Source organism: Armigeres subalbatus, chromosome 2, assembly GCF_024139115.2.
Source record: "Armigeres subalbatus isolate Guangzhou_Male chromosome 2, GZ_Asu_2, whole genome shotgun sequence".
NCBI lineage: Eukaryota > Metazoa > Arthropoda > Insecta > Diptera > Culicidae > Armigeres > Armigeres subalbatus.
In genome coordinates this window covers 218485276-218508954 of record NC_085140.1, presented here as the reverse complement: position 1 = coordinate 218508954, position 23679 = coordinate 218485276, and the positions used below count along the sequence as shown (strand labels likewise).

Genomic DNA, 23679 nt, shown 5'->3' with positions numbered 1-23679 from the left:
CTGTGCCCTTATTCCAATCAGCGCCTAATTCCGTTCACGCAAGACAAAATGATAAATAATAAAGAGTTTTGTCTAAAACAACAGAAAAATATCCTGTACTTTTCTATGGTTATGTATGCATGAAATGAAATGAAAACCAGCGTCATTTTAGCGATGAATAGTGAAAATTTAAACAAAATTTGTTGGTCGTCACTACGAGCGCCATTTTGACTGTTTTCATTAACCCACTTGCTAAGAAAGTCTGAAAAAATTTAATCATTTTAAGTAAAATTTTCCTGGATTTCAAACACTGCAGCATAACAAGACAAAACAGGTAACATTAAGCGTATTACCAAATTGTTGCCTGTATTTTCCGATAGAAAATGCTGAAAAGTGAAAAATATCTTGACCGGAATAAGGGTACATCTAAATCTACTCGTTCCTTATTCCATTCATTGGGTTTGGAGGATGGATTCCGAAAATTCCGTGTTTGAGAATATAATCTATGAGCAAGAAAAGGCCATATGAATGGTGAACATTTGAAATTTTATCCCGCAAGCAGGCAGACCGAAAGGAATTCCGTTAACGACTCCACTCGAAAAATTATGGAACCTTTTTCAACTCGTGCCGGGAAAATATTTTTTTTCAGTTAAGATTTTATGAGGATTTATAAAGTGAATGCTGGACAATGTTAAGAAAGGGTTTCCGGAGAAATCGGAAGTTTTAAAAGCACAATCCATAATTGTGGCGTTCTTGTTTCAAGCTTCATCCGGCAATTTCTTGGCGAATTTCATAAAAATACTACCTCGCTGAGCTGCAAATGAGATTATGTTTACGAAATCCGAATACTTGTAGAAGTATCCGGCAGCATTAAAGAACCGGAACTTTAGAGAATATTCATTGAACGAAACAGTGGTACGAACAATTCCAAACAAACAGAGACATTGTTTTGGAAGTTTCAGGTCAGAATTAAAGGCCAGTATCCAGGCTCTAATCAAATTACGTTGAGGATAAGGTCTAAAACTCCGATAGAATCGTATCTTTCCTTTCGTGGTACCTAATGGAACTGGGCAGCTAGTATCAACGTTCATGTTGAATATATCTCAAATGGTAAGAAAAAACTAAAAACAGTCAACTTGGCTATACTAAGGAAATATCATTCATTGTATTTTAAATTTGGAAGGAAATTATATTTTATGCTTTTTATTTGCAATATTAAAATAAATGAAAAGATGGATTTGTGAGAAAAATGATGCCTGGTATTAGCATCTCCAAGAAATCAAATGTTTTCGGTGATTGGAATTAGGAAGAAATGAACGGAATTAGGAACAATGCCTTTTAGATGATTGGAATTAGGACCACATAAGTGGTCAATTTTGTTTTCACTAGTGGAGCATAAGTCTATGAATTCTTCTTATTGGCATTACATCCCACACTGGGAAGAGCTCGCAGCTTAGTGTTCATTAAGCACTTCCACAGTTATTAACTGCGAGGTTTCTAAGCCAGGTTACCATTTTGCATTCGTATATCAAGGCTAAAATGATACTTTTGTAGGGAAGTCGAGACAATTTCAATCCGAAAATTGCCTAGACGGCACCGGAATCGAACCCAGCCACCCTCAGCATGGTTCTTTGTAGCGCGCGTCTTACCGCACGGCTAAGGAGGAGTCTATGAATGCATCCCAACATATTTTATTTTCAATTGTTATAGAAAATGACATAATTTCACTACATAAATTGCAGCTTCAAAATACTAAACGACTATTTTTAGAGCTTTTGGACATAGCGCATTGTCAGGTGAACGGAATAAGGGCACAGCACGGTACTTCAAAAAAGCATTCTAAGTGGGCGGTATTTCCTTTAGAAAATGTTTAGATATGAGGTAAATAGAAAATAGTTGTCAAAGTTAGGCATTTCAGTGAAAAACAACCTTGTTGAGGGAGTCATCAATTCGAGGCGCGTAGGACCTCTAAATTAAGTAAGAGTTTTCTATAAAATTTTTAGATAAAAATGCATTGGTATTAAATGGAGGCGATTTAAATAGACAAAAAAACTTGACTTGGACAGGGGCGGAGTAATCAAGAAAAATAATCAATATTCAATACAAAATACAGTTGAAATTTCGATCAATGTTTTACTCATCAACAAATTGTTTTTTAAAGAAGTCGGCATAAACCTGTAAAAATCATACGATGCATTCATTCAATGATTTTAGAAAGCGAAATTTCATTGGTATTTTGAAAACTAGGAGTTCGTTCCACACAGTGTATATTTTGAAGATCCTATTTCATTAGAGTTTCATTTTCATTCTAACATGCCAATCGAACTGAGCAAAACGAGCACGCGCCACGAGTGATCGATTCCAACTAATAATTATTTGAATTGACCAGTAAATTAGTAAACGATGGGAATTTGAGGAGTGTTATGTCTGTTTGTCTGTGCTTTATATGAATTCTTGTTTATGCAGATGTAATGACGCATCAAACTAATTTCTGGTGTTACTCTGGCGGTATTACGTGTTTTGTTTGATCTAGAATAAGTATTAAATTGAATTTATTCACATTTAGGCGTGGGCGCAATTTTCAAATCAATAAAGTTTGATGGGCGGCTTTTCCAAGGGCGCAAAATTTTAAATTTATGAGAACGCTCATGATTTGCCATGACAGCACTGATTTAAGCTAGCTTAAAATGTCGAGCGAAATGGATAAAACTTTCTAATTTTCCAATATGAGCTCTATTGGTGGATGCTTTTTCAGCGCACTTGGGATAAGTGACTGTGATTTGAATACGAAAGATGAAGGTAGGTTGCTGTTTGGTTGGTTGCAATTTTGCTTACGATGAACAAAGGCAGCATGCAAACGAAAGCAGAAAATCAAAACACCTGCTCATTGAGTAATGCCCTAGAGATTTTTTTTTCAAACGTAAACAATGCGTTGAAGCTTGGTATGGTATCTTGAGGGAACCAGATTCCCGGAACATCCGGAACCATGTCCTAGTGATCCAATGGTATCAAAACTATGATTGACTACGTTTGCATCAACATTTGGGGCATTTTCGCACATTTATTAATGGTTTAAGAAAAATTACCCGTTTTTACGGCACCTGACCCAGGACCCCTCCTTAATAAATCTGGCCGTCAAATCAAGTAATGTACTAAAAAACCCTGATTAATCCACCTAGCGGTAATGGTGCCTTTCTCGTGCATTATAAAAATAGTATTTTGGCCATTACTCTTGAGCCCATAGTCCGATCTGCCCAATTTTCAATAGGAAGCAATGGTAGAGTATCTTGCGTCGAATGCAATTTGTTGCGAGTAAATCGACTAAGGATATGTGCCTGAAAAATGAGTGACATTTTTTTACTCAATTTTGCTAAGGTAGTGGTATTTTGGCCATAACTTCCGAGCCCATAGTCCGATCTGACCAATTTTTAATAGGAAACAATGGCAGAGTGTCCTGCGTCGAATGCAGTTTGCTGCGAGTAAATCGGTTAAGGATAAGTGCATGAAAAATGAGTGACATTTTTTCTGTAATAAAAGTGATATTTTGGCCATAGCTTCCGAGCCCATAGTCCGATCTGACCAATTTTCAATAGGAAACAATGGCAGAGTGTCCTGCGTCGAATGCAACTTGTTGCGAGTAAATCGGTTAAGGATAAGTACCTGAAAAATGAGTGACATTTTTTTGGGTGGGTGCGCACAGACGAACACACATACACACACACACACACATACATACAGACATCACCTCAATTCGTCAGACTGAGTCCATCGGTATATAACACTATGGGTCTCCGGGACTCCTATCAAAAGTTCGTTTTTGGAGCGAACATATAGCCTTTACGTATACTTAGTAGGGGCCCTCCTTAGCCGTGCGGTAAAATGCGCGGCTACAAAGCAAGACCATGCTGAGGGTGGCTGGGTTCGATTCCCGGTGCCGGTCTAGGCAATTTTCGGATTGGAAATTGTCTCGACTTCCCTGGGCATAAAAGTATCATCGTGTTAGCCTCATGATATACGAATGCAGAAATGGTAACCTGGCTTAGAAACCTCGCAGTTAATAACTGTGGAAGTGCTTAATGAACTCGAGCTGCGAGGCGGCAATGTCCCAGTGGGGATGTAATGCCAATGAAGAAGTATACTTAGTATACGAGAAAGGCAAAAATAGACATGATGACGTTTCTTCCTTGAAAATTTCATGGCAATTAGACATAAAATGAGCCCACACGGGTTATTTCAATTGTGTTTTCTAGGTCAGACCGAAATGGGTTAAGTAGATGTCCAACTAACCATCACCCTTCTTCAGTAACGGATTGCAGTTCGTTGCGCATGTCGGAGTGGGGTGCTTTAAACATTTATTCGCATGGATGACATCAGTATCAGTAATGTGATATTTTAGCTCAAGAGCCACAATTTTATAGAAGAGAAGATTATATTGAGACAAATTTACTCCAATTGCAATTGCAATTAATAATCGCTTGGTGACGGCAGAAAGTTTCCATCGGCAGCAAAATCACGAGCGCGCGTCAGAGCGAGAAGCTGCAAAAAATTATTTGCATGCTGCCATGACCGGTACAAGCGCCTTCGTATCGAAACCAATAGTCAGAATGTGGCTAACAAAAAGGATCGCGCGCGGGAGGCAGCTTTCTCGTAATCAATAAAGAGAGCACCTCTTTGTTAATCGGTATAGGTGCAAAACTATGATGTCCAACCATAACACTAAACAAAGGGCGGGGCTACAGGGTTTACGTTATTGAATAGGGGAAACTGGGGTAATATGCACCCCCGGGGCAAACGACGACCCTTTGGCATTTTTTCAATACATTTTCGGCAGTTTTTCGAGAGTATTTACTACAGCGCATGTAGTTCGGATCCCGAACTACCAGTCCAGTAGTAAACATTCTTGAAAATATCTCTGGAACACCGCTAAAAATCCCAAAAGGTCGTTTTGCCCCGGGGGTGCATATTACCCCAGTTTACCCTACATGAAAGGTGGATTTCCGCATGCGCGAGCCATTTCGTTCGCAGCATTCGGACTATCGGTTGCTTGTTTCGCTATGATGGCGTTTGTGCCGGTCATGGCTGCATGCGAATACATTTTTGGAGTACATTTCGGCATGCACAGGTGCCTTCGTATCGAAACCAATCAGAACGTCAATCAGAACGCCCTCCCCCTCCTCTTGAAGTCTACGTAGACTTTTCCAAATTTTACAAAATATCATATGTGATTAGAAAAATATGGAAATCAACCACGTTTCAAATCCATTTCCATGTTACAATAAAACTCGAATTGCAAACATAACTAAATCAAACTGAACAAAATCCAACAAAACAAAAATTATTTTGAAAGGAAATCAAATTTAATCCTCTGTCCATAGCTCCGGAAATCAAATTTCAAAGCCAAGTAATTAAATTTCTGTTGCATTTGATCCCTCCTAGAGGTGTGCGCCACCATCGCCGACACTTTTGCATCGACGTGGCACTGCTTAAAATCTGCCGGTTCAAATTTGTGAAAACCGGAGAATTTTCAGGGTTTCGAGAAATTTCGAGTTAAAATTCCGAGAATGTCAAGTCTACATTCCAATAAGTTTTGCGTGGAAATTTCGTAAAAAATTCCCAAATGATAACCTTGAAAGCTTCCAGGTAATACTCCAAATAACTCTCCGTGATAATTCCGATGCTTTTCTTGAAAATTTCATGCAATATCCCGCTGAATAATCATTTGTTGAAATCCCAAGAATATTCTTCTAAATTCCAATAGTTTTCCCGTTAAAAAAAACGAGTATTTCTCCGTGATAATGTAGAATTATTTCCCGAGGTAATTTTATGTTTAATCGGACATTCCGATATATTTCCTGTCGAAATCTAGAATGGTTTCCTACTATATTTTTTAAATTCATCTCGCAATTTTTTTCTTGCAAAGAACTTTCTGAATAATATTCGGTGGAAATTATGGATAATTTTCAGTTAAAATTTTTGCAAATTTCTTGTAAAAAACTTCGAATAAATTTTCATGAAAATTGCAAAGGCTTTCTTACAAAAACTACAAACATTTCTTTGATATGGAAACTCAAACATATTTTGGTGGGGAATTCAAATAATTTCTCGTGGAAGTTTTCAACAATTTATTTAGAAATTCCGCAGATTTTCCATTGATAATTCCAAAGAATTTGCATTAGAACTGCCGAGAAATTTACGAAGTATTATCCACGGGAATTTCGAAGAGTTTTGCTTATATGTCCAAAGAATACCTCGCAATAATTCCAAAGAATTTCCGAAATTAAGAAAAAAATTCCGGGGACTTCCCAGAAAATCTACAGTGGATATTCTAAAAGTTTTCTCATGGAAATTTCGGAGAATCCTTTTTACAAGTTCCAAAGAATATTTTTTGGGCATTCCGAAGATTTTTTCTTGGATATTCCAAAATGCTTCCTTTGTGAATTCCAAAAAACCGTTGAAATACAACATAATGTAATTTCCATAGTTTCCAAAGTAGTGCTTGCCCACAAAAAAAATATAGTAGAATCTGCAATAAAATCCAAGTGAAGATTTTGAATTTTTTTCGAAAGTTTTTATAGAATACTTTGGAGAATTTTCCTGCTCAACACAGAAGAATTTCCCGGTGAAATCCATAATTTTTACTCCAGTGAAATTCATTACATTTTTATGGAAAAAAAAACCGGAAAATCCTAAAAAAAATCAAACGAGTGAACTTCGCACAAAGCTAGTTGCTGTATGAATCGTTTAAAAAAATTAAAAGTCTACGTAGACTTTTAGTAAACACCCCCCCCCCCCAGTAGACTATCGTAGACTTTTTCGAAACACCTCCCCTCCCCCCTCAAGAGTCTACGTGGTTTATTGACAGCCCCTAAAGAAAAATAACATGTCTACAGGAAAGCTGCATTTCCGCACGCGCGAGTCATTTGGTTTGTATGATTCGGACAATCGGTTGCTTGTTTCGCTACGATGGAATCTGTGGCGGTCGTGGCAGCATGCGAGTCTGAAGGTGACAATGGGTCAGTACTAGAGTGGCTCAAAAACCACTTTTTCAATTTTTTTATGGGCCGCTCTCTTATTCGGTTCTATTTGATGCCCTGATGCTCTGGACAAAATTTCAGCCAAATTGGTCAACGTTTGGGCGGCGTTAAACTCGTTGGAAGTTTATATGGAAAAATGTATGCAGAAACATCCAAAAACAGTGATTCGCAGTTGGACGGCACTATTTACGATCAAGAACCATGATACTCATTCAGTTCTTGTGTAATTGAATAAAGAATGTTATGCTGAAAACCGCGAGAAGATTAGAGTTTATTAGGCAAAGATATTAGCATTTTACTGGAGTGTTGTAGGGGTGAATTTATTTCTTTTCAAAGGTAAAAGAAAGGAAATTTGCTCAAACCCCACTTCAGAGAAATGCTAATAACTTAGCCGGGCAAACTCTAATTTTCTCGCGGTTTTCAGCATAACATTCTGTATTGAATTCTACAAGTATCATAGTTCTTCATCGTAAGTTGTGCCGTCCGACTGCAATTCACTGTTTTTGGATGTTTCGGCATACATTTTTGCATATAAACTTCCAACGAGTTTAGAACCGACCACACGTTGACCGATTTGGGTGAAATTTTGTCCAGAGCATCAAGGCATCAAATAGAACCGAATAAGAGGGCGGCCCATCTAAAACATTGAAAAAAGTTTTTCCGATACTAATTTGAGCCACCCTAGTCAGCACCCTCACCGAGAGTCTGGAGATCGGATAACAAAATCGTTCAAAAAGGTCTCTTATAATTAAGTTTTCTTGTTCTCATAAAAATTAAATATATTCATAAAGCACTCTATGTAGTTGAAACACCCCCAATTGACCCATTGTCTCTTCCGACGACGGTACGATAACTTAAAATTTTCACTTTAAAAACCCAAGTGGTAATGATGCTTTTCGTGATTCCGACTGTTGGAATCGACTTAGTGTGGTTAATGCATCCAAAGGTTAATTACCTGCATTTTCAAAGGAAAAAAAACGGCTTTGGGAAGCCCTCCCTCTTTTTCCGTCCGCAACGTTTATAATCGAAAGCGTTCCAACTATACAAATAGAAAAAGTAGTTGAAATTTACACGAAAGTAATTAGCACTAGCACTGAGCAGTTCGCACAAATTCGTAGGTGGTACAAGCCAAGGCTTTTGTATGAGAGTAGCATCACTTTTATCCGTTACCACAGATGGAAGCAGTGCACTCTCCAATAGTCGAGATCTGTCCTGGCTACGCCCTTGCGAATGCTGAGGAAGGGGGCGAATGCTGAGCGACCTCTCATAGGTGTCACAGGAGGTTTTGGGATTGTGTGGAAGGTTATTACAGTAGGAATCGATTTGATTGAACGTGAAACACAGAAAGAACTAAGATAGAAATACAAAGTAGGAAAGGGACGAGTCTGGAATTGAACCCACGATCTCCTGCTTATAAGGAAGAAGCGGTAGCCACTAGACCAGATTTACACGAAAGTAATGTACATAAAAGGAATGCAAAAAAGAGCATACATTTAAACGATATTGTCACCTGAATGTTTGCAATTTCTATTGCATTATGTAACTATTACTCACTTAACTTTTCAAAATGACCTAAGTAACATTTTTTTCACGAATTAATTTGAGTACTGCAAACAAAAGCTTTCGTATTGGTCTATTGATTGCAATATTCAAATTAATTTATGAAAAAAATGTTACTTAGGTCCTTTTGAAAAGTTAAGCGAGATTTATACGATTTAAAAACATAATTCACTAGAAATTGCATACATTTAGGACGAATTTGTTGGAAAATATTCTATGCCCAGAATAGTGTAATTTTCGGCGTCTTTATTTTTTACGCGCTGATTAGTTTTCATTTTGATAAGAAAATTATTTTGAGCTTTTTAGTGGAATGTCTTCACTTGTCATAAGACGAGTTTGTACAATCCCATTTAATTCCATCACTTAATTGTGCCTTGACAGATACGTATTTCGACCTCAACAATAAGGTCGTTTCCAGTGTCTCTTACTTGACTCGACTTCGATTTGGACACATGCGGTCATAACGTCATACGCACCAACGGTCATTAAATAATCGAAAACCTGGGCAGTCAATATCCGACTAAGACGTAACCACGAAGTGGGCATAATACTAAAAAGGGCCTTGCTTTCAAAGTGATGTGTTAATTCAACACAAAATCAAATTTAAATGTGATTTTATCCTTGAATTACACAGTATATCGATTCGACTCATTTTCCTTCACTTTTCAAAATTACAGATTGTAGTTACTATGGAGCTTGTTTACAATAATGCATACAAGAAAAAGTTGGATGTAAAATTAGAGTCTATTGAACACAAAAATAAGCGGTAAAGTATTTCGAGCGTGTAATTTTCAGAATTTTTAACTGTGTACTGATGCTGCTTATTTTGAGAAAATCAACAAACTCATTGGTGCATAATATGCATAAAGATACGAAGAAATGGAATTTTGAAAAAGACAGCTTCGGCAGGTTTTGTTCTACACTGTCATGGGGTGGGGGGTTTGTCAGGCTATAACAAATTATGCTCAAATTTGGCCTAAAAATTCTTCGCAAATCAGGGGACCGTACCGTTTTCCTTCTCATTGAACATACATTTATCTCATCGCAAAACAAAGGAATACAGCACCAATCTGGTCGCTTTTTTGCTAACATGCTTGCTCACTGCTGAAAAAATCACAAAAATAAAAAATCAAATCAAATTTTCTTTTCATTGCTTTGTTTCTGATGGGATGGAAATAGGAGCTATGGGATGAATTGCCGAACCGTTCCCCTATGTAAAAGAGGAAGTTTGGCTATTTTTCAGGTGTTTTCACTAAGCATATGCGGTATTTAAAAAAAAATCGTTTCAGGTGCTTCGAAGCGAAATTCCGAAAAATTGCGCGGAATTTTAGTATGACAAAATCTGATTTCTTGATTTCGTTTCGTTTCGTAAAATTATAAAAAAATTGCAAGAAAAAAAAAGCTTTTAACGAAATTTAACGGAATTCCGCGGAATTTTGAAACAAATTCAAATCAAACCATACTGCATCGTACGGTCGTGTATTATCAAAAATTTTAGCTGCGCCGGTGAACCATACACAGAGAGAAAAATCCACTAAAATTTACGTTAAAAATCATGCACATAAATGGAATAAATGTGATATAGCCCAAATGTATACAATATTTGACATGAATCGTCAACATTGCTTGCAAGTTGTACGCAAACTTGTTTGGAAGAGAGCCGATTCAGCGTAGAATAGTGTAAATTTCCGCATCTCTAGCTTTACGCTCTTCCTACTTTTCATTATTATTTTTTCTTTGTATTTTTCTATTACGCTCACTACATAATCCCATTCTGAGTCGACAAATACGGATTAAGTTTCCTTCTATAAAACGTTTTTAGTTTATTTTATTATTTTGAGCTTTTTAGTGGAATGTCTTCACTTGTCATAAGACGAGTTAAATTCCACCACTTAAGTCGAGCCAAGTACGAGAAACTGAAGACGTCCTTACTCTTGTGGTGGAATTAAATGGGAAGGTCCTTGTGGTGGAATTGAATGGGAAGGTACAAACTCGCACAGATAGAAAAATCCACTGAAATTTACGCTAAAGATGATGCACATAAATGGAACGTCATTATTAGCTTAATTCCACGCATGATATAGCCTAAATGTATACAATATTTGACGTGAATCGTCAGTATTGCTTGCAAGTTGTAAGCAAACTTGTTAGGAAGAGGTCCATTTCCGCGTAGAATAGTGTAAATATCCGCATCTCAAGTTTTACGCGCTGTTTACTTTTCATTATTTTATTCTGTGCGTCTTATGACAAGTGACACTTCTAGTGTTTTATTAGAAATGTCTAAAAGAAATCGTAAAGTATCTTTAATTAATCCTATTTTTTTCCAAAAGTGATCTTACTCAGTATTTAAGACGTCTGGCTCAGAGTGTAAATGTAATCAGATATGAATCAGATCAGTATGACTTTGTCAAAAGGCAAAGCCGTGGCGTGGATTCCTAGGGCCATTGTGAAGTCTTTTAGAGTGCCTCTTTCTTATGGAATGCCACTAATGCCACTTCCACTAATGCCTCAAACCAGGTTTAAGCGCATGGGTGAGTACCGCCCTGGACATTACTTTACAACGTATTGTTTTTAAAAAGGCGCTAATTTCTAGAACAAACTTTCGTAGTATCAGATAGAGGCCACCTAGGATCGAAGAGTTGTGCATGTATTGGTTTTGATGTGACAATGTTAACACAAACGGTTTATGAAAAATCACATCTGTCTAAAAGAATCTGTCTGTAATCGATCATATCTCCGAGTGTCCGGAATCTTATGGAGGGCTTCTGCTGGTCACCCGGCGTAAATAAGTGGTCCTTGCATTGATTTTGCACTCACATTGCTAGAAAAATTGATTTAAAACAAAATGCGGTAATAAGGGCCGAGAAATTGTTTCAAAAGCGCGTTTTAGAACCAAGAACACCGCAACAATCGTATCTTTTTACTCTACTTTTGCTTTCCATTTAGCCAATACCAAGTTCAATGCGGTTTTACAAAAATGACCTTCTCGATATCCCGACTGTTCCGGTATGAGCAAGTTAATATTATTCAAATACTCTAGCAGCTGGCCTTTAAAAACAAGTTCTAAAATTTTCTTTCAAGTTGAATTTTCAAAATTATTTGCTGTGTAGTAAGTGTAGTTATATATAATTGGAAATAGTGGAGTATGCTTATTAAATATGGAGAAATAATATTTTGAAACAAAAAACTCTAAACTCTGTCAAACAAAACAGCAACTGCAGCATTTTATTGTGAGCAAAGTCGTTGTTGATCCAACGTGTTTGAGCGTGTGTATGCTACATAATACTTTAACTGACCCCTTCCCCCCCCAACCCCCACAGCGTTACGTAAACAGCTCCTGACAGTTTCAAACATCGAATCCCATTTCAGTGTCTCTAAAAATGCGACAAAATATCCTACAATTATTTAAGGGACGAATTGAAACATGGATGAGAGTACAAGCTAACCAATTAAAAGCTGAAAAACAAACCCGAGGAAGAAATTTCCTTTATGAGCAGGTACAAACTTGGCTAACTTAATTATTTTTTGTACAGCTTTTCGAAAACTTCTTCTGCAATATCAGTGTCATCATACCGTAAATACAGTAACTTTTCAAACAGCAATACATTGTTTGAAAGATATTTTATTTTTTTCAAATTGAAACATGTTACAGTAAGTCCCATGCACCTTGGGTGGAATTTCCGTTTTAAAAAAGTCCGAAACAATTAGCTAAGGATTGTTACACAGGTTCCACTGGTGCAAACAGTACCTTGCCATTGTCACTGCAGTAAGATGATGATATTTGCTTGGGGATTTCTGTGCCTTTTCGCATAGAAACGAAGGCGACAACGCAATAACATACGACAAAGAGAGATATGCAGCACAAATTCAGATATTACCGGCTGGTAAATGAGCTTGCATTCACGTTCACCAACCGTAAACACCTTCCTGTATTTTGCGCGCATCCTGTTTTCTTTTGGTACGATATTTCCATCGCGACGGTCCCATGCTTTTTCACAGGTGCACAGCGTAATCTCAGGTTGGTCTTCCGGTACTACTACGGTTGAAAGCGAAGAGGCACTCTCTTTAGTGAAAGACCAACTTGAATATTTATTCTTATACTCTACACTATCCGTACCTTTTAGTTGGTACCGAGACAGGGCCGGACACATTTTTTTACTAAATATAATTCACTGACTTCCAATTTTTATCAGTAAAATCAGAGAAATTGAATATTTAGCATTATATTTTAAAACAGTGTAAAAAGCAAAAACACACGAAGAACAGTTCTTAGTTTCATATATCGTTGGAATTCGAGAGTTTGAAAATTGTATAAATATTCAATTAACTCAAAGTCTCAGATATATAGGGGAAGGTGGTCGGTTGTCGGCACCCTTTTGTTTTTGGTCCATAACTTTCGTCCAATTGTACAATGTGGTGATATTCTCATACCAATGGAAGCATATAGGCATAAGCTAATAACTGGTGGAGAGATTTCTCGCTTAACTTTTCAAAAGGACTCAAGTAACATTTTTTTCATGAATTTTTTTGAGTATTGCAATCAAAAGCTTTCATATTGGTCTGTTGATTGCGCTATTCAATTTAATTCATGAAAAAAATGTTACTTAGGACCTTTTGAAAAGTTAAGCGAGATTTGTTTTATTTCATCTAGTGGAAAATTTTTATTACCAATTTTGTTAAGCGTTGATTTTATGCTATTTCGAAAAAGGTGGTCGGTTGTCGGCACCCTAGGAATACCACTCAAAATGAAAAACTATGAAGTGGGGGTATTATGGCTGGAAAGATCAAGATTTATTGTGTCAATAGCAATAAAATTTATCATATTCAAGTACATTATATACATTTTATCAAGATTTCAAAAATTGTTAGTTTTGAAATTAGGCAAGAAAAAGATGATTTCCCTTGATAATCCCCTGGGTGCCGACAACCGAAATGAGAAACCCTTTTGAAAAGTGGAAATAATAGTTAAATTGCGGCCACTACGGTGGCATTCAATATTGAATCACCAAAAAGAGTAAAATTGCTTTGTAAATACGTAATGCGCTCACCATTTCGATCGTTTTACTACGGTTCATAACACTTGGCAAATGAGCAAAAAAACGTTGGAGTTGGGTTTCACTTGACACACTTTCACTTCTCTGTAAAACAAAACAAAGGCTTCGGATTAACTAAAACTTCAGATTAATTAAATAAAACAAAGGATTAGGTAGCTGAAAAAGGCTCTATAATATCGGAAAGACCTCACCTAAATTTCGTCGATTCGTGAGCCGTGAATCACGTGATCTTCTCTAATTTCATCATTAGTCACAAGAGCTCGATAGTTTTGTGACTTTTTATCCAAATGATTTGCATCATCCAATACCGCACTATTAGCGGAAACCTTTGGCTTAACTTCAGATTTCATTAACACCGCATTGGATATGTTGTGTATAGAACTGGTAAAGACTGTTTATCCGATTCCAGCAGATCTGGCACAGTACTCGTTGTAACTCGCTTAAAATTGGCCGGTATGGGCCTAAAGCGTTTGACCAGCTGCTTGACGATGGCCATTGGTACCAAAACGTCACCAACACCATACGGGCAACCGCCCTTGTTTTTGTCTCTACCTACTGTTTAGCAAACAAATATATATATTTGGACAGAAAAGAAACGATAGGAACACGGTATAAAAATAAACGAAACGCGATGACTATTGTCCTTCAACGGAAGTTTTAAAAAATTTGATTAAAATCAGAATTTTGGTAAGTCTAAAAGTTTAAGTAACAATCTAATTCTAGACATTATTGAGAATCCGATGTTTTTGGCGTAAAACAAAACATTTTCTCCTTATTATTGCCATAAATTGTTCACGTTATGCTGAAAAAACTTGGGTCTTCTTTAAAAACAATTGCGTATTATGATAATGCAAAATTTTAATTCCTGACTGACAAGGAGCACGAGCACTACTTGACGCATTCACACCATTATTTCCAAAGTCTTTTGTACTTCCTAGCATCGAGTGGTGCCCCACTAATTCCGTTGGATGGCACAGCCAGTGGCTTTAATTAACCTTTCAAATCTTCAGGGTTGACCCCACCCTGTCTCATGGTTTTCATTTACTTCTTCCCACAGGTGTCGTGGATCAGGAGAAAGGACTATCATCTACTGACGGTCGGGCTGACGACTTACAGCAGCGACGAACGATTCAGTGCCACACATCTGCAAAACTCCGAGGTTGCTCCACACATAAGACGGTAAAAATGCATTCTCTGGAATATATTGCTTTGCAATTGCAGGATTGGACGTTGCAGATAAAGTTCGTCCAGGACCGGGACGCCGGGTGGTACGAGTGCCAGGTTTCAACACATCCCCCGACGTCGATCTTCCTGGAGCTGCGGGTAGTGGGTAAGTTCGCAATAAAACAAGTCATCTTTGGTGCTTTCTGTGATTTATTGTGATGCACCGACTCTTTCGCTTTTGTGTCCGGGATCCTCTCTCACTTTCAAACAAATGATTACGCAAACACCAGCAGGTACCTTTGAAGCTACACGTGCAAAACTGTCCACCGTGGGTTTTGCATCATACACAGTAAATGAAGTTTTTGGAGCTCGTTATGGTGGTTGCACATGAAATTTATTACCAGCAATATGGCACATATGGATGTATGTATATAGCTACCGAGAAACGTTCTTCCGAATCCAAATGTCAACCAGCAAATTTGTGAATATGTGATACTGGCACTTGTCACAGACAAGTTAGATATATAAATGGTGCAATAATTTTAAATGAGATAGCTAGTATTCTTATTTGGGGTGAATAAATTAAAGCACGGGTGGTAAAATTCTAATTTGGTGGCAGAGCTTATTACACGTTAAAATTGGATTTATGATTTACAACCATTGCTAATTGAGTGTTGAGAAGGTAAATTGGTTGGCATGGAACAATATCTTAATGATAATATGTAAAAGTCTACGTCGAAATCGATTTAGGATCCGTCGATTGAAACAAATTTAACACTTTCGAATAGAGCTATCTACGATATTGAAGGGGGATGAATTGCCAAATCACTAAAAATGCTACAGATTTTATTCTGTTCTTTAGCATCCTTAAAATAGCAAAACATCTTTTATAAGCTAAATGACCCAATAACTTACAGATACAGATCAATTACTAGCAAAATTGAAAGCCAAGATGCACAAGGAATCCATGCTTGATGATTGCAATTAAAAGAGCGTGTACAAAATGGAGTTAACGAACACGATACGAGTTTGTTTTGATTCGCGCGGTTGAAGTGAAAATTAATTAGTTCGGTAATATCATAGAGATCACGTATAATAAAGCATTTTTGGAAACTCATAAAAAATGGGTTTCAACAAGGCCTGAGTGAAATGTCCCACCTTAAAGACGTTTTATACCCCTTAATTAATATTTTCTCTACCTTATAATAAAACTAATGCTTGTGAATCATTCATTAAGTACCACGAGTCCATTCTTCTCGTTGCGGTATGGACGGATAGTGCGTGGATGCGTATGATGGAGGCGCGTGGTATATGTATCTCTTGTAGGTAGTGCCGCGTGGCGGTTTGCCTTGAACAATAGTTCGTCCAAATGTGGAAAAATCAAATTTCCCACACCTTTCTGTACTTGTTTTACCTAACCAACATAGGTTTAGGCTTTTTTTATTACATACGATAAATACTAAAGGACAACAAAAAGGTGTTTTGTCTGGTGGAGGGAAAAGGTGCTTGCATTATTGGGCTTTTTCCCAAAGTTGCCTAAGAAAACAAATTGAGACGGTCAATTCTTTGCTTCGGTATCATCATATATATATTTTATCTCTCATTCTATGTCGAACATGTTTTCGAATTCGATGCACATTCCAATCACGGTTATGTTTTTCCTTCGATAAACACCCTATACTTAATAGCCTCGTGGAATCTCCCGCATAACCCCGGGATTACATGGCAGATGATTAGTTGGAGCCGACAAGCCATTATTGTTTTTCTACATGTGCACGACCAATTGCCAAAGTTTCGTGCATCGCGGAAAGTTTCACCGTTATGATACGAGCGCTGAATACCAAAATAGCGCAAAAACTCGGGTATAGATGCACGAACAGACGATCGCACACCAAAGCTTCCTGTCACGTTTTGCCACCCCGGTGAAGGCTACCATAGGTTAAGGTATCAGTGGGAAAGTTTTCTCGCGGTTCTGTGCTTCCCTTCATCTTTAGTTCATTGGAAGGCATTCGACCGAATATTAGATTTAAAAAACTTATAACCACAGAATTCATTATTCTAAAGAGAGAATCTACTAATTGAGTTTACACGACACGCTATCGTGAACCCCGATGATTTGGAAAATCCTTTATTCATATTTACGGGTTTAGATATTTTCGACAATATACAAAGTTGATCTGAACTACATTGGCTATCAGTCGGGTATCTTCGAATCTAAGATTTAGTTAATTTGTGATAATTTAATTTCAAATCAAGTCGTTTTCAACCAGTTCAGTCTTGTAAAGCAGCGAAAATAAGTGTACTTCTGCATTCGACGGTTTCAGTAATTTATTTTTCCCTTTTCAAGGATTTAAAGCTTATGTCGGTATCATTCAAATAACGAAATATTTTCAGTTAAGTTACGCACAGTCGTCAAAAGTCATTTCCTTGTTAATTTCTAAAAATTGTTTTTGTATTTTCTCGCATGCATTAAGTATAATATCTGGGTCTCCAGTTAGCCTTACGAGCAAAGGCGTAGGATTGCCAATCCGGAGATGGTGAGTTCGGTTTTCGACCCGAGACCGGTCTAGGATATTTTCTGATGGAAAACATTCTCGACTCCCTGGGTATAGTGTATCCACTGTACTTGCCACACATGATACATACTCATGCAGTGGCGGGCATATTAATAGAGTATTTACTAATGTCTGAAACTCGATGTATGCATATGTACAACATCTGATAAATTTAGTTTGGAAAAGGAATTGGAGGGTAAACACTCCCTTTGGTGTGGTTTGATCCCACGAAACCAGTATGCTGGACAAATGCTTTCCCATCTAAGCTACGAAGGACCTCCGTCGTCCTCCACAGCTTAGCAAGCACTGATGAAATTAAATTCTCAGCACCAGGCTTAGCTTAGTTGGGAAAGTACCTTTCTAGCGTACTGGTTTCGGGGGATCAAACCCCATCGAAGGGAGTGGTTACCCGCCAATACCTTTTCCGAACTAAATTTATCAGATGTTGTACATATGCATAAAACGAGTTTCAGACATAGTAAATACTCTATCAATTAGTTATTAATTAAAGCTTTTGATACATGAAAGTTGGCCCTCCGGGTTTCGTATTTAAAAATATATTCTGGAGTAAACTCATTACCTTCTCGTTCAAACGTAGTGTAGGAGAAAGACAAAACGCTCGATGTATGATGAACTGATCTTCAAGAAGGTGCCTAACATGCCATTATTTTTCCACATTTTTTTTTAAAAAAGGCTTCATCCGTTTTGGGTGATGGTTTTGTATTTTTGAATAAAATCGTGGTACATATATACAATTTCGCAAGGACTTAATTCATAATATGTGGTCGGGGTCCAGCCAAACCGCACCAAGGGGCTTTTCGACTAACTTGTGATATTTTGTTCGTACAAGGACTTCGGAAATAGTTTCATATTAATTTAAGCATACATTTGCAGTAGGATATCCTCAGTTATGGAGTTGATGGATACGGATATACGATTCGCGATCAATTAAATCTGCTAAACCAAAGTTTGAGCAGAAAAATCGGTAATTTTTCGTTGGCGCTTGGTGTGATTTGGCTGAACCCCGACCATGTAAGCTTTTGTACAGATACTGTTCTAAACGAATACAAAATTGGAAGATTTAGATACAGCAATTTTATTAAAAGCTTCCGAATCTGTATAATATACAGATTTTGCAAGGTTTTTTTTTTGCAGAACTGTATTAAAATCTGCCATTCACTGATTAGGTGATAGTCATCGATTGATAAGTACTTACAGTTTCTGCGAAATCGCTGCTGATACACAACACGTCTCAAAAATCATGAGGCGGAAAAAACACATTATTGGTGCATTGACTAATCTGATTAGATTTCCAAATATTTCGTCAACAAGAAAAGGCAGCCATAGCCTACTTGATCCGGGCTCATATGTCGATCTTGATCCGTGCTCATATGTCGTTGAATATTGTTTTTGCTATTCTTTTTTCGATATTCGCACATTCGCTGAAATCTGCCGTATTTTATACTATTCACAATAGTTTTTTCTTTGTAAACTTGATACAGCTCATGATTCATGCGTCTGCGTCACACACCATTTTCTAGTTTCCCCTAGTTTTTAACATAACCGCCAGCAGACGTAGGACTTGTATAAACGTAACGTATTTCCATTTAACTTTTAACTTTTGGATCTATGGAGTTTGATTATAGTTATAGCACAGACAAACAGACATAACACTCGTCGAATTTCCATCGTTCACTGATTAACTGGTGAATTCAAATAATCATTAGTTGGCCAATCGATCACTCGTGGCGCGCGCATCGTTTTTGCTCGAGCTTGACGTTTGCTCACTACCGCCATCTGGTTCGTGATTTGCCCAACTAACTGAAATCAACAGATGTCATTAGTGTTTGAACGACGATGAATTTGATGAGTAAATGTTCAATGTGTTATGTCTGCTTGTCTGTTGTTATAGGTATGCTGTGGAGAATCATTAATTTGTTTATTCAAAACTTCTGGAAATAAAACTAATAATCAAATACATAATTAGAATTGCTTTGTTTCTAACTAATAAGCCCCTATTTACTCAAGCAAATGAAGGGCATTTATAGATTTCTTATTGATGATAGTATTTAAAGTTCAAAAATTCTATTAATCAAACTTTCAGACTTGGGCAAAATGTGCTATTTTAGAGGAAATGTATCGTTTTCCAAACAAAGAAATACAGAACCAATTTCGTTGCTTCTTTTTGCTAACATGCGTGATTAATACTAAAAAAATTACAACAATAAGAAACAAGTCAAGGAGAAGTAACCCTACTAGTAGTACTAGTAGTCGTTAAGTACCAATCACAACTTAACATATGGTCAGTCATATGCCATGACTCTTACTCATCCCGCTATCAAATGGATTATGAAACCGATCACTTTCCGTGGATTAGTAATCCAAATCTTTCTGGGCTAATTTTATTCTACTTCATCCGAGCTCCGAGCGATGCGATGGGCGATCGCATCTATCCCAACCGATACCACTGCATTCGACCTTCATCAAGCACAGAATGACAAAAAATTGCGCTATTTTCTTTCATGCATATTCGCAGACCAACCGGCAGCTCTCCCGCAGGCGACTGCATGCTGTGTAGGTGAACACAGCGAACGAACGAACGAAACGAAAAATGCGCGAGCAAAAATCACGTCAGGCACTGCTTCTTTTATACACAAAGAAGATCTTGCGGTGGCCCGAAGACCCGTGACTTACAAAATTCTGATGTCCGTGTTAGGAATGCACGGGATCAATTACATATGAAATGTTTGATGGCTTCACCAAGAATTTAAATTTTCAACGACTTATCGTTAATAATCTTAAGTTTCGATGAAATTGGCAAATTGCTGGAGAGTATCCGAGTCGATTGATGTATAAATCTTCTAAATCCATCGTAAGATGAAGGCGCTAGTTACGTTTAAAATTTTCCCTTTCAGCGTAACGCTCTCGATTTCCAAAAATCTAAATGACACCCGGTATAGTAAAGAAAGACGTAAGTCCTACGTCAAAACCGGTCCACTTAGTTTCTAAATAGCAAACACATTTCAAATTCCAGCTATTCTAGCTACTCAAGATTTTCTAAAATAATGGTAAAGAACATCATAATATGATATTGCGCACTAGAAAATATTATTCACTAGCCAATTTGTTACTCGAACTCAATTCCATCTACACAACCTACTTGCAGCACATCGCCAAGGGCTTGACGATCCCTTCCCAGGCCATCTGCGAGTCTTGAGGCTTTCCCAGGATGTGGTGGGGGTTGACAGTGGGACTGCTAAATTCCTATAAAAAGCTGCATGTATCCACAAGTAGGCCCCACTAAAGCGACCGTGTTCCGCTCGAAGCGCACAAGCCCAAGTCCTGGTGTTAGGTGGGACACAAAACAGATCTGACACGACGGCCCTCCGAAGAGACAGGAGGTTTGCGCATGTCAAATAAACCGCCTTTGAAACCAATAATTACGAGCAATTTAAGAGATAATACGACTCGATTTAATCGGCAAAAACCTAGGTGACGAATAAAGGATCACTATTGGAAGCTTGGCACATGGAACTGCAAGTTGCTAGCTATCGCAGGTTGCGACAGGATGATCTGCTATGAATTACATCCCCGCAATTTCGACGTCGAGGAGATTTGCCGGACAGGACAGAAAGTGTGGAAAAGCGGGCATCGAGCGGCTACCTTCTACCAAAGCTGTGCCACGGTACCAACGAGCTGGGAACCGGCTTCATAGTGCTGGGTAAGATACGCCAACGTGTGATTGGGTGGCGGCCAATCAACGCAAGGATGTGCATACTGAGGATAATAAGCCGTTTCTTCAACCATAGCATCATCAACGTGCACTGTCCACACGAAGGGAGACCCGACGACGAGAAAGAAGCGTTCTACGCACAGCTGGAGCAGACATACGATGGATGCCCACTGCGGGACGTCAAACTCGTCATCGGCGACATGAACGCTCAGGTAGGAAGGGAGGAAATGTATGAACCGGCCATTGGACCGGATAGTCTGCACACCGTATCGAATGATAACGGCCAACGATGCATAAACTTCGTAGCCTCCCGTGGAATGGTCGTTCGAAGCACCTTCTTTCCCCGCAAAAATATCCACAAGGCCACATGGAGATCACCTAACCAAGAGACGGACAACTAAATCGACCACGTTCTAATCGACGGTAAATTCTTCTCCGACATCACGAACGTCCGCACTTACCGCAGTGCGAATATTGAATCCGACCACTACCTCGTTGCAGTATGCCTGCACTCAAAACTCTCGACGGTGTACAACACGCGTCGAAGTCGGACGCCGTGGCTTAAAATTGGGCGGCTACAGGACGGTAGACTAGCCCAAGGATACGCACAGCAGCTGGAAGTGGCACTCCCAACGGGAGAGCAGCTAGGCACTGCGTTTCTTGAAGATGGCTGGAGAGATATTCGATCCGCCATTAGTAGCACCACAACCGCTGCACTTGGCATGGTGCCCCTGGATCACAGAAACGACAAGTATGACGGCGAATGTGAGCAGTTAGTGGAAGAGAAGAATGCAGCATGGGCGAGATTGCTGCAACACCGCACGATGGCGAACGAGGCATGATATAAACGGGCGCGGAACAGTCAAAACTCGATTTTCCGGAGAAAAAAAGCGCCAGCAGGAAGATCGAGACCGTGAAGAGACGGAGCAACTGTATCGTGCTAATAACACACGAAAGTTCTATGAGAACCATTGAACCGTTCACGTAAGGGCCACGTGCCACAGCCTGCTAGTGTAAGGACATAAACGGGAACCTTTCCTTCAAACGAGCGTGAGGTGATCCAAAGGTGGCGGCAGCACTACGAAGAACACCTGAATGGCGATGTGGCAGACGAAGATGGCGGTATGGTGATGGACCTGGGAGAACGCGCGCAGGACATAATTTTACCAGCACCGGATCTCCAGGGATCTCCAGGAGGACATTGGGCGGCTGAAAAACAACAAACCAACTACCAGGAGAGCTATTTGAACACGGTGGTGAGGCACTGGCTAGAGCGCTGCACTGGGTCATTAACTAGATTTGGGAGGAGAAAGTTTTGCCGCAGGAGTGGATGGAAGGTGTAGTGTATCCCATCTACAAAAAGGGCGATAAGGTGGATTGTAGCAACTACCGTGCAATCACATTGCTGAACGCCGCCTACAAGTAACTCTTCCAAATTTTATGCCATCGACTAGCACCAATTGCAAGGGAGTTCGTGGGGCAGTACTAGGTTTTATGGGCGAACGCTCCACCACGGACCAGGAGTTCGCTATTCGCCAAGTACTGCAGAAATGCCGTGAGTACAACGTGCTCACACATAATCTATTTATCGACTTCAAATCCGCATATGATACAATCGATCGGGACCAGCTATGGCAGTTAATGCACGAACACGGATTTCCGGATAAACTGACACGGTTGATCAAAGCGAAGATGGATCGGGTGATGTGCGTAGTTCGAGTTTCAGGGGCATTCTCGAGTCCCTTCGAAACCCCCAGAGGGTTACGGCAAGGTGATGGTCTTTTGTGTCTGCTATTCAACATCGCTTTGGAGGGGGTAATACGAAGAGCAGGGATTAACACGAGTGGTACAATTTTCAATAAGTCCGTCCAGCTATTTGGCTTCGCCGACGACATAGCTGTTATGGCACGTAACTTTGAGAAGATAAAGGAATCCTACATCAGACTGAAGAGGGAAGCTAAGCGGATCGGACTAGTCATCAACACGTCCAAGACGAAGTACATGATAGGAAAAGGTTCAAGAGAAGACAATGTGAGCCACCCACCGTTAGTTTGCATCAGTGGTGAAAAAATCGAAGTGGTAGAAAAAAGTGTGTACTTGGGCTCACTGGTGACTGCAGAAAATGATACCAGCAGAGAAATTCGGAGACGCATAGTGGCTGTAAATCTGACGAAGATAGAACGCTCCGTTCGCCGACGTACCGAACTACAATTTACAAAACGCTCATTAGACCGGTAGTCCTCTACGGACACGAGACCTGGACGATGCTCGTAGAGGACCAACGCGCACTTGGAGTTTTCGAAAGGAAAGTGCTGCATATCATCTATTGCCGGGGGGGGGGTGCAGATGGCGGACGGTACGTGGATGAGGCGAATGGACCACGAGTTGCATGAGCGGCTGGGAGAACTATCCATAGAGCACACCGCGAAAATTGGACGACTGCGGTGGGCCGGGCACGTAGCCAGAATGTCGGACAGTAACCCGATGAAATGGTTCTCGACAACGATCCGACGGGCACAAGAAGGCGAGGTACGCAGCGGGCAAGGTGGATCGATCAGGTGGAAGATGACTTGCGGACCCTCCGTAGACTGCGTTGTTGG

General features: G+C 39.2%; 1 protein-coding gene across 1 annotated transcript in view; it reads left to right on the top strand.

Annotated features, from left to right (window-relative positions):
* Positions 1–2772: 2772 nt before the first annotated feature.
* LOC134209550 (lachesin-like) overlaps positions 2773–23679 on the top strand; it is a 56795-nt gene continuing 35888 nt past the window's right edge. Inside the window, exons 1-3 of the mRNA XM_062685537.1 lie at positions 2773–2778; positions 14685–14786; positions 14849–14957. Of these exons, the coding sequence (XP_062541521.1) occupies positions 2773–2778; positions 14685–14786; positions 14849–14957 (217 nt within the window). The remainder of the gene's footprint in view (positions 2779–14684; positions 14787–14848; positions 14958–23679) is intronic.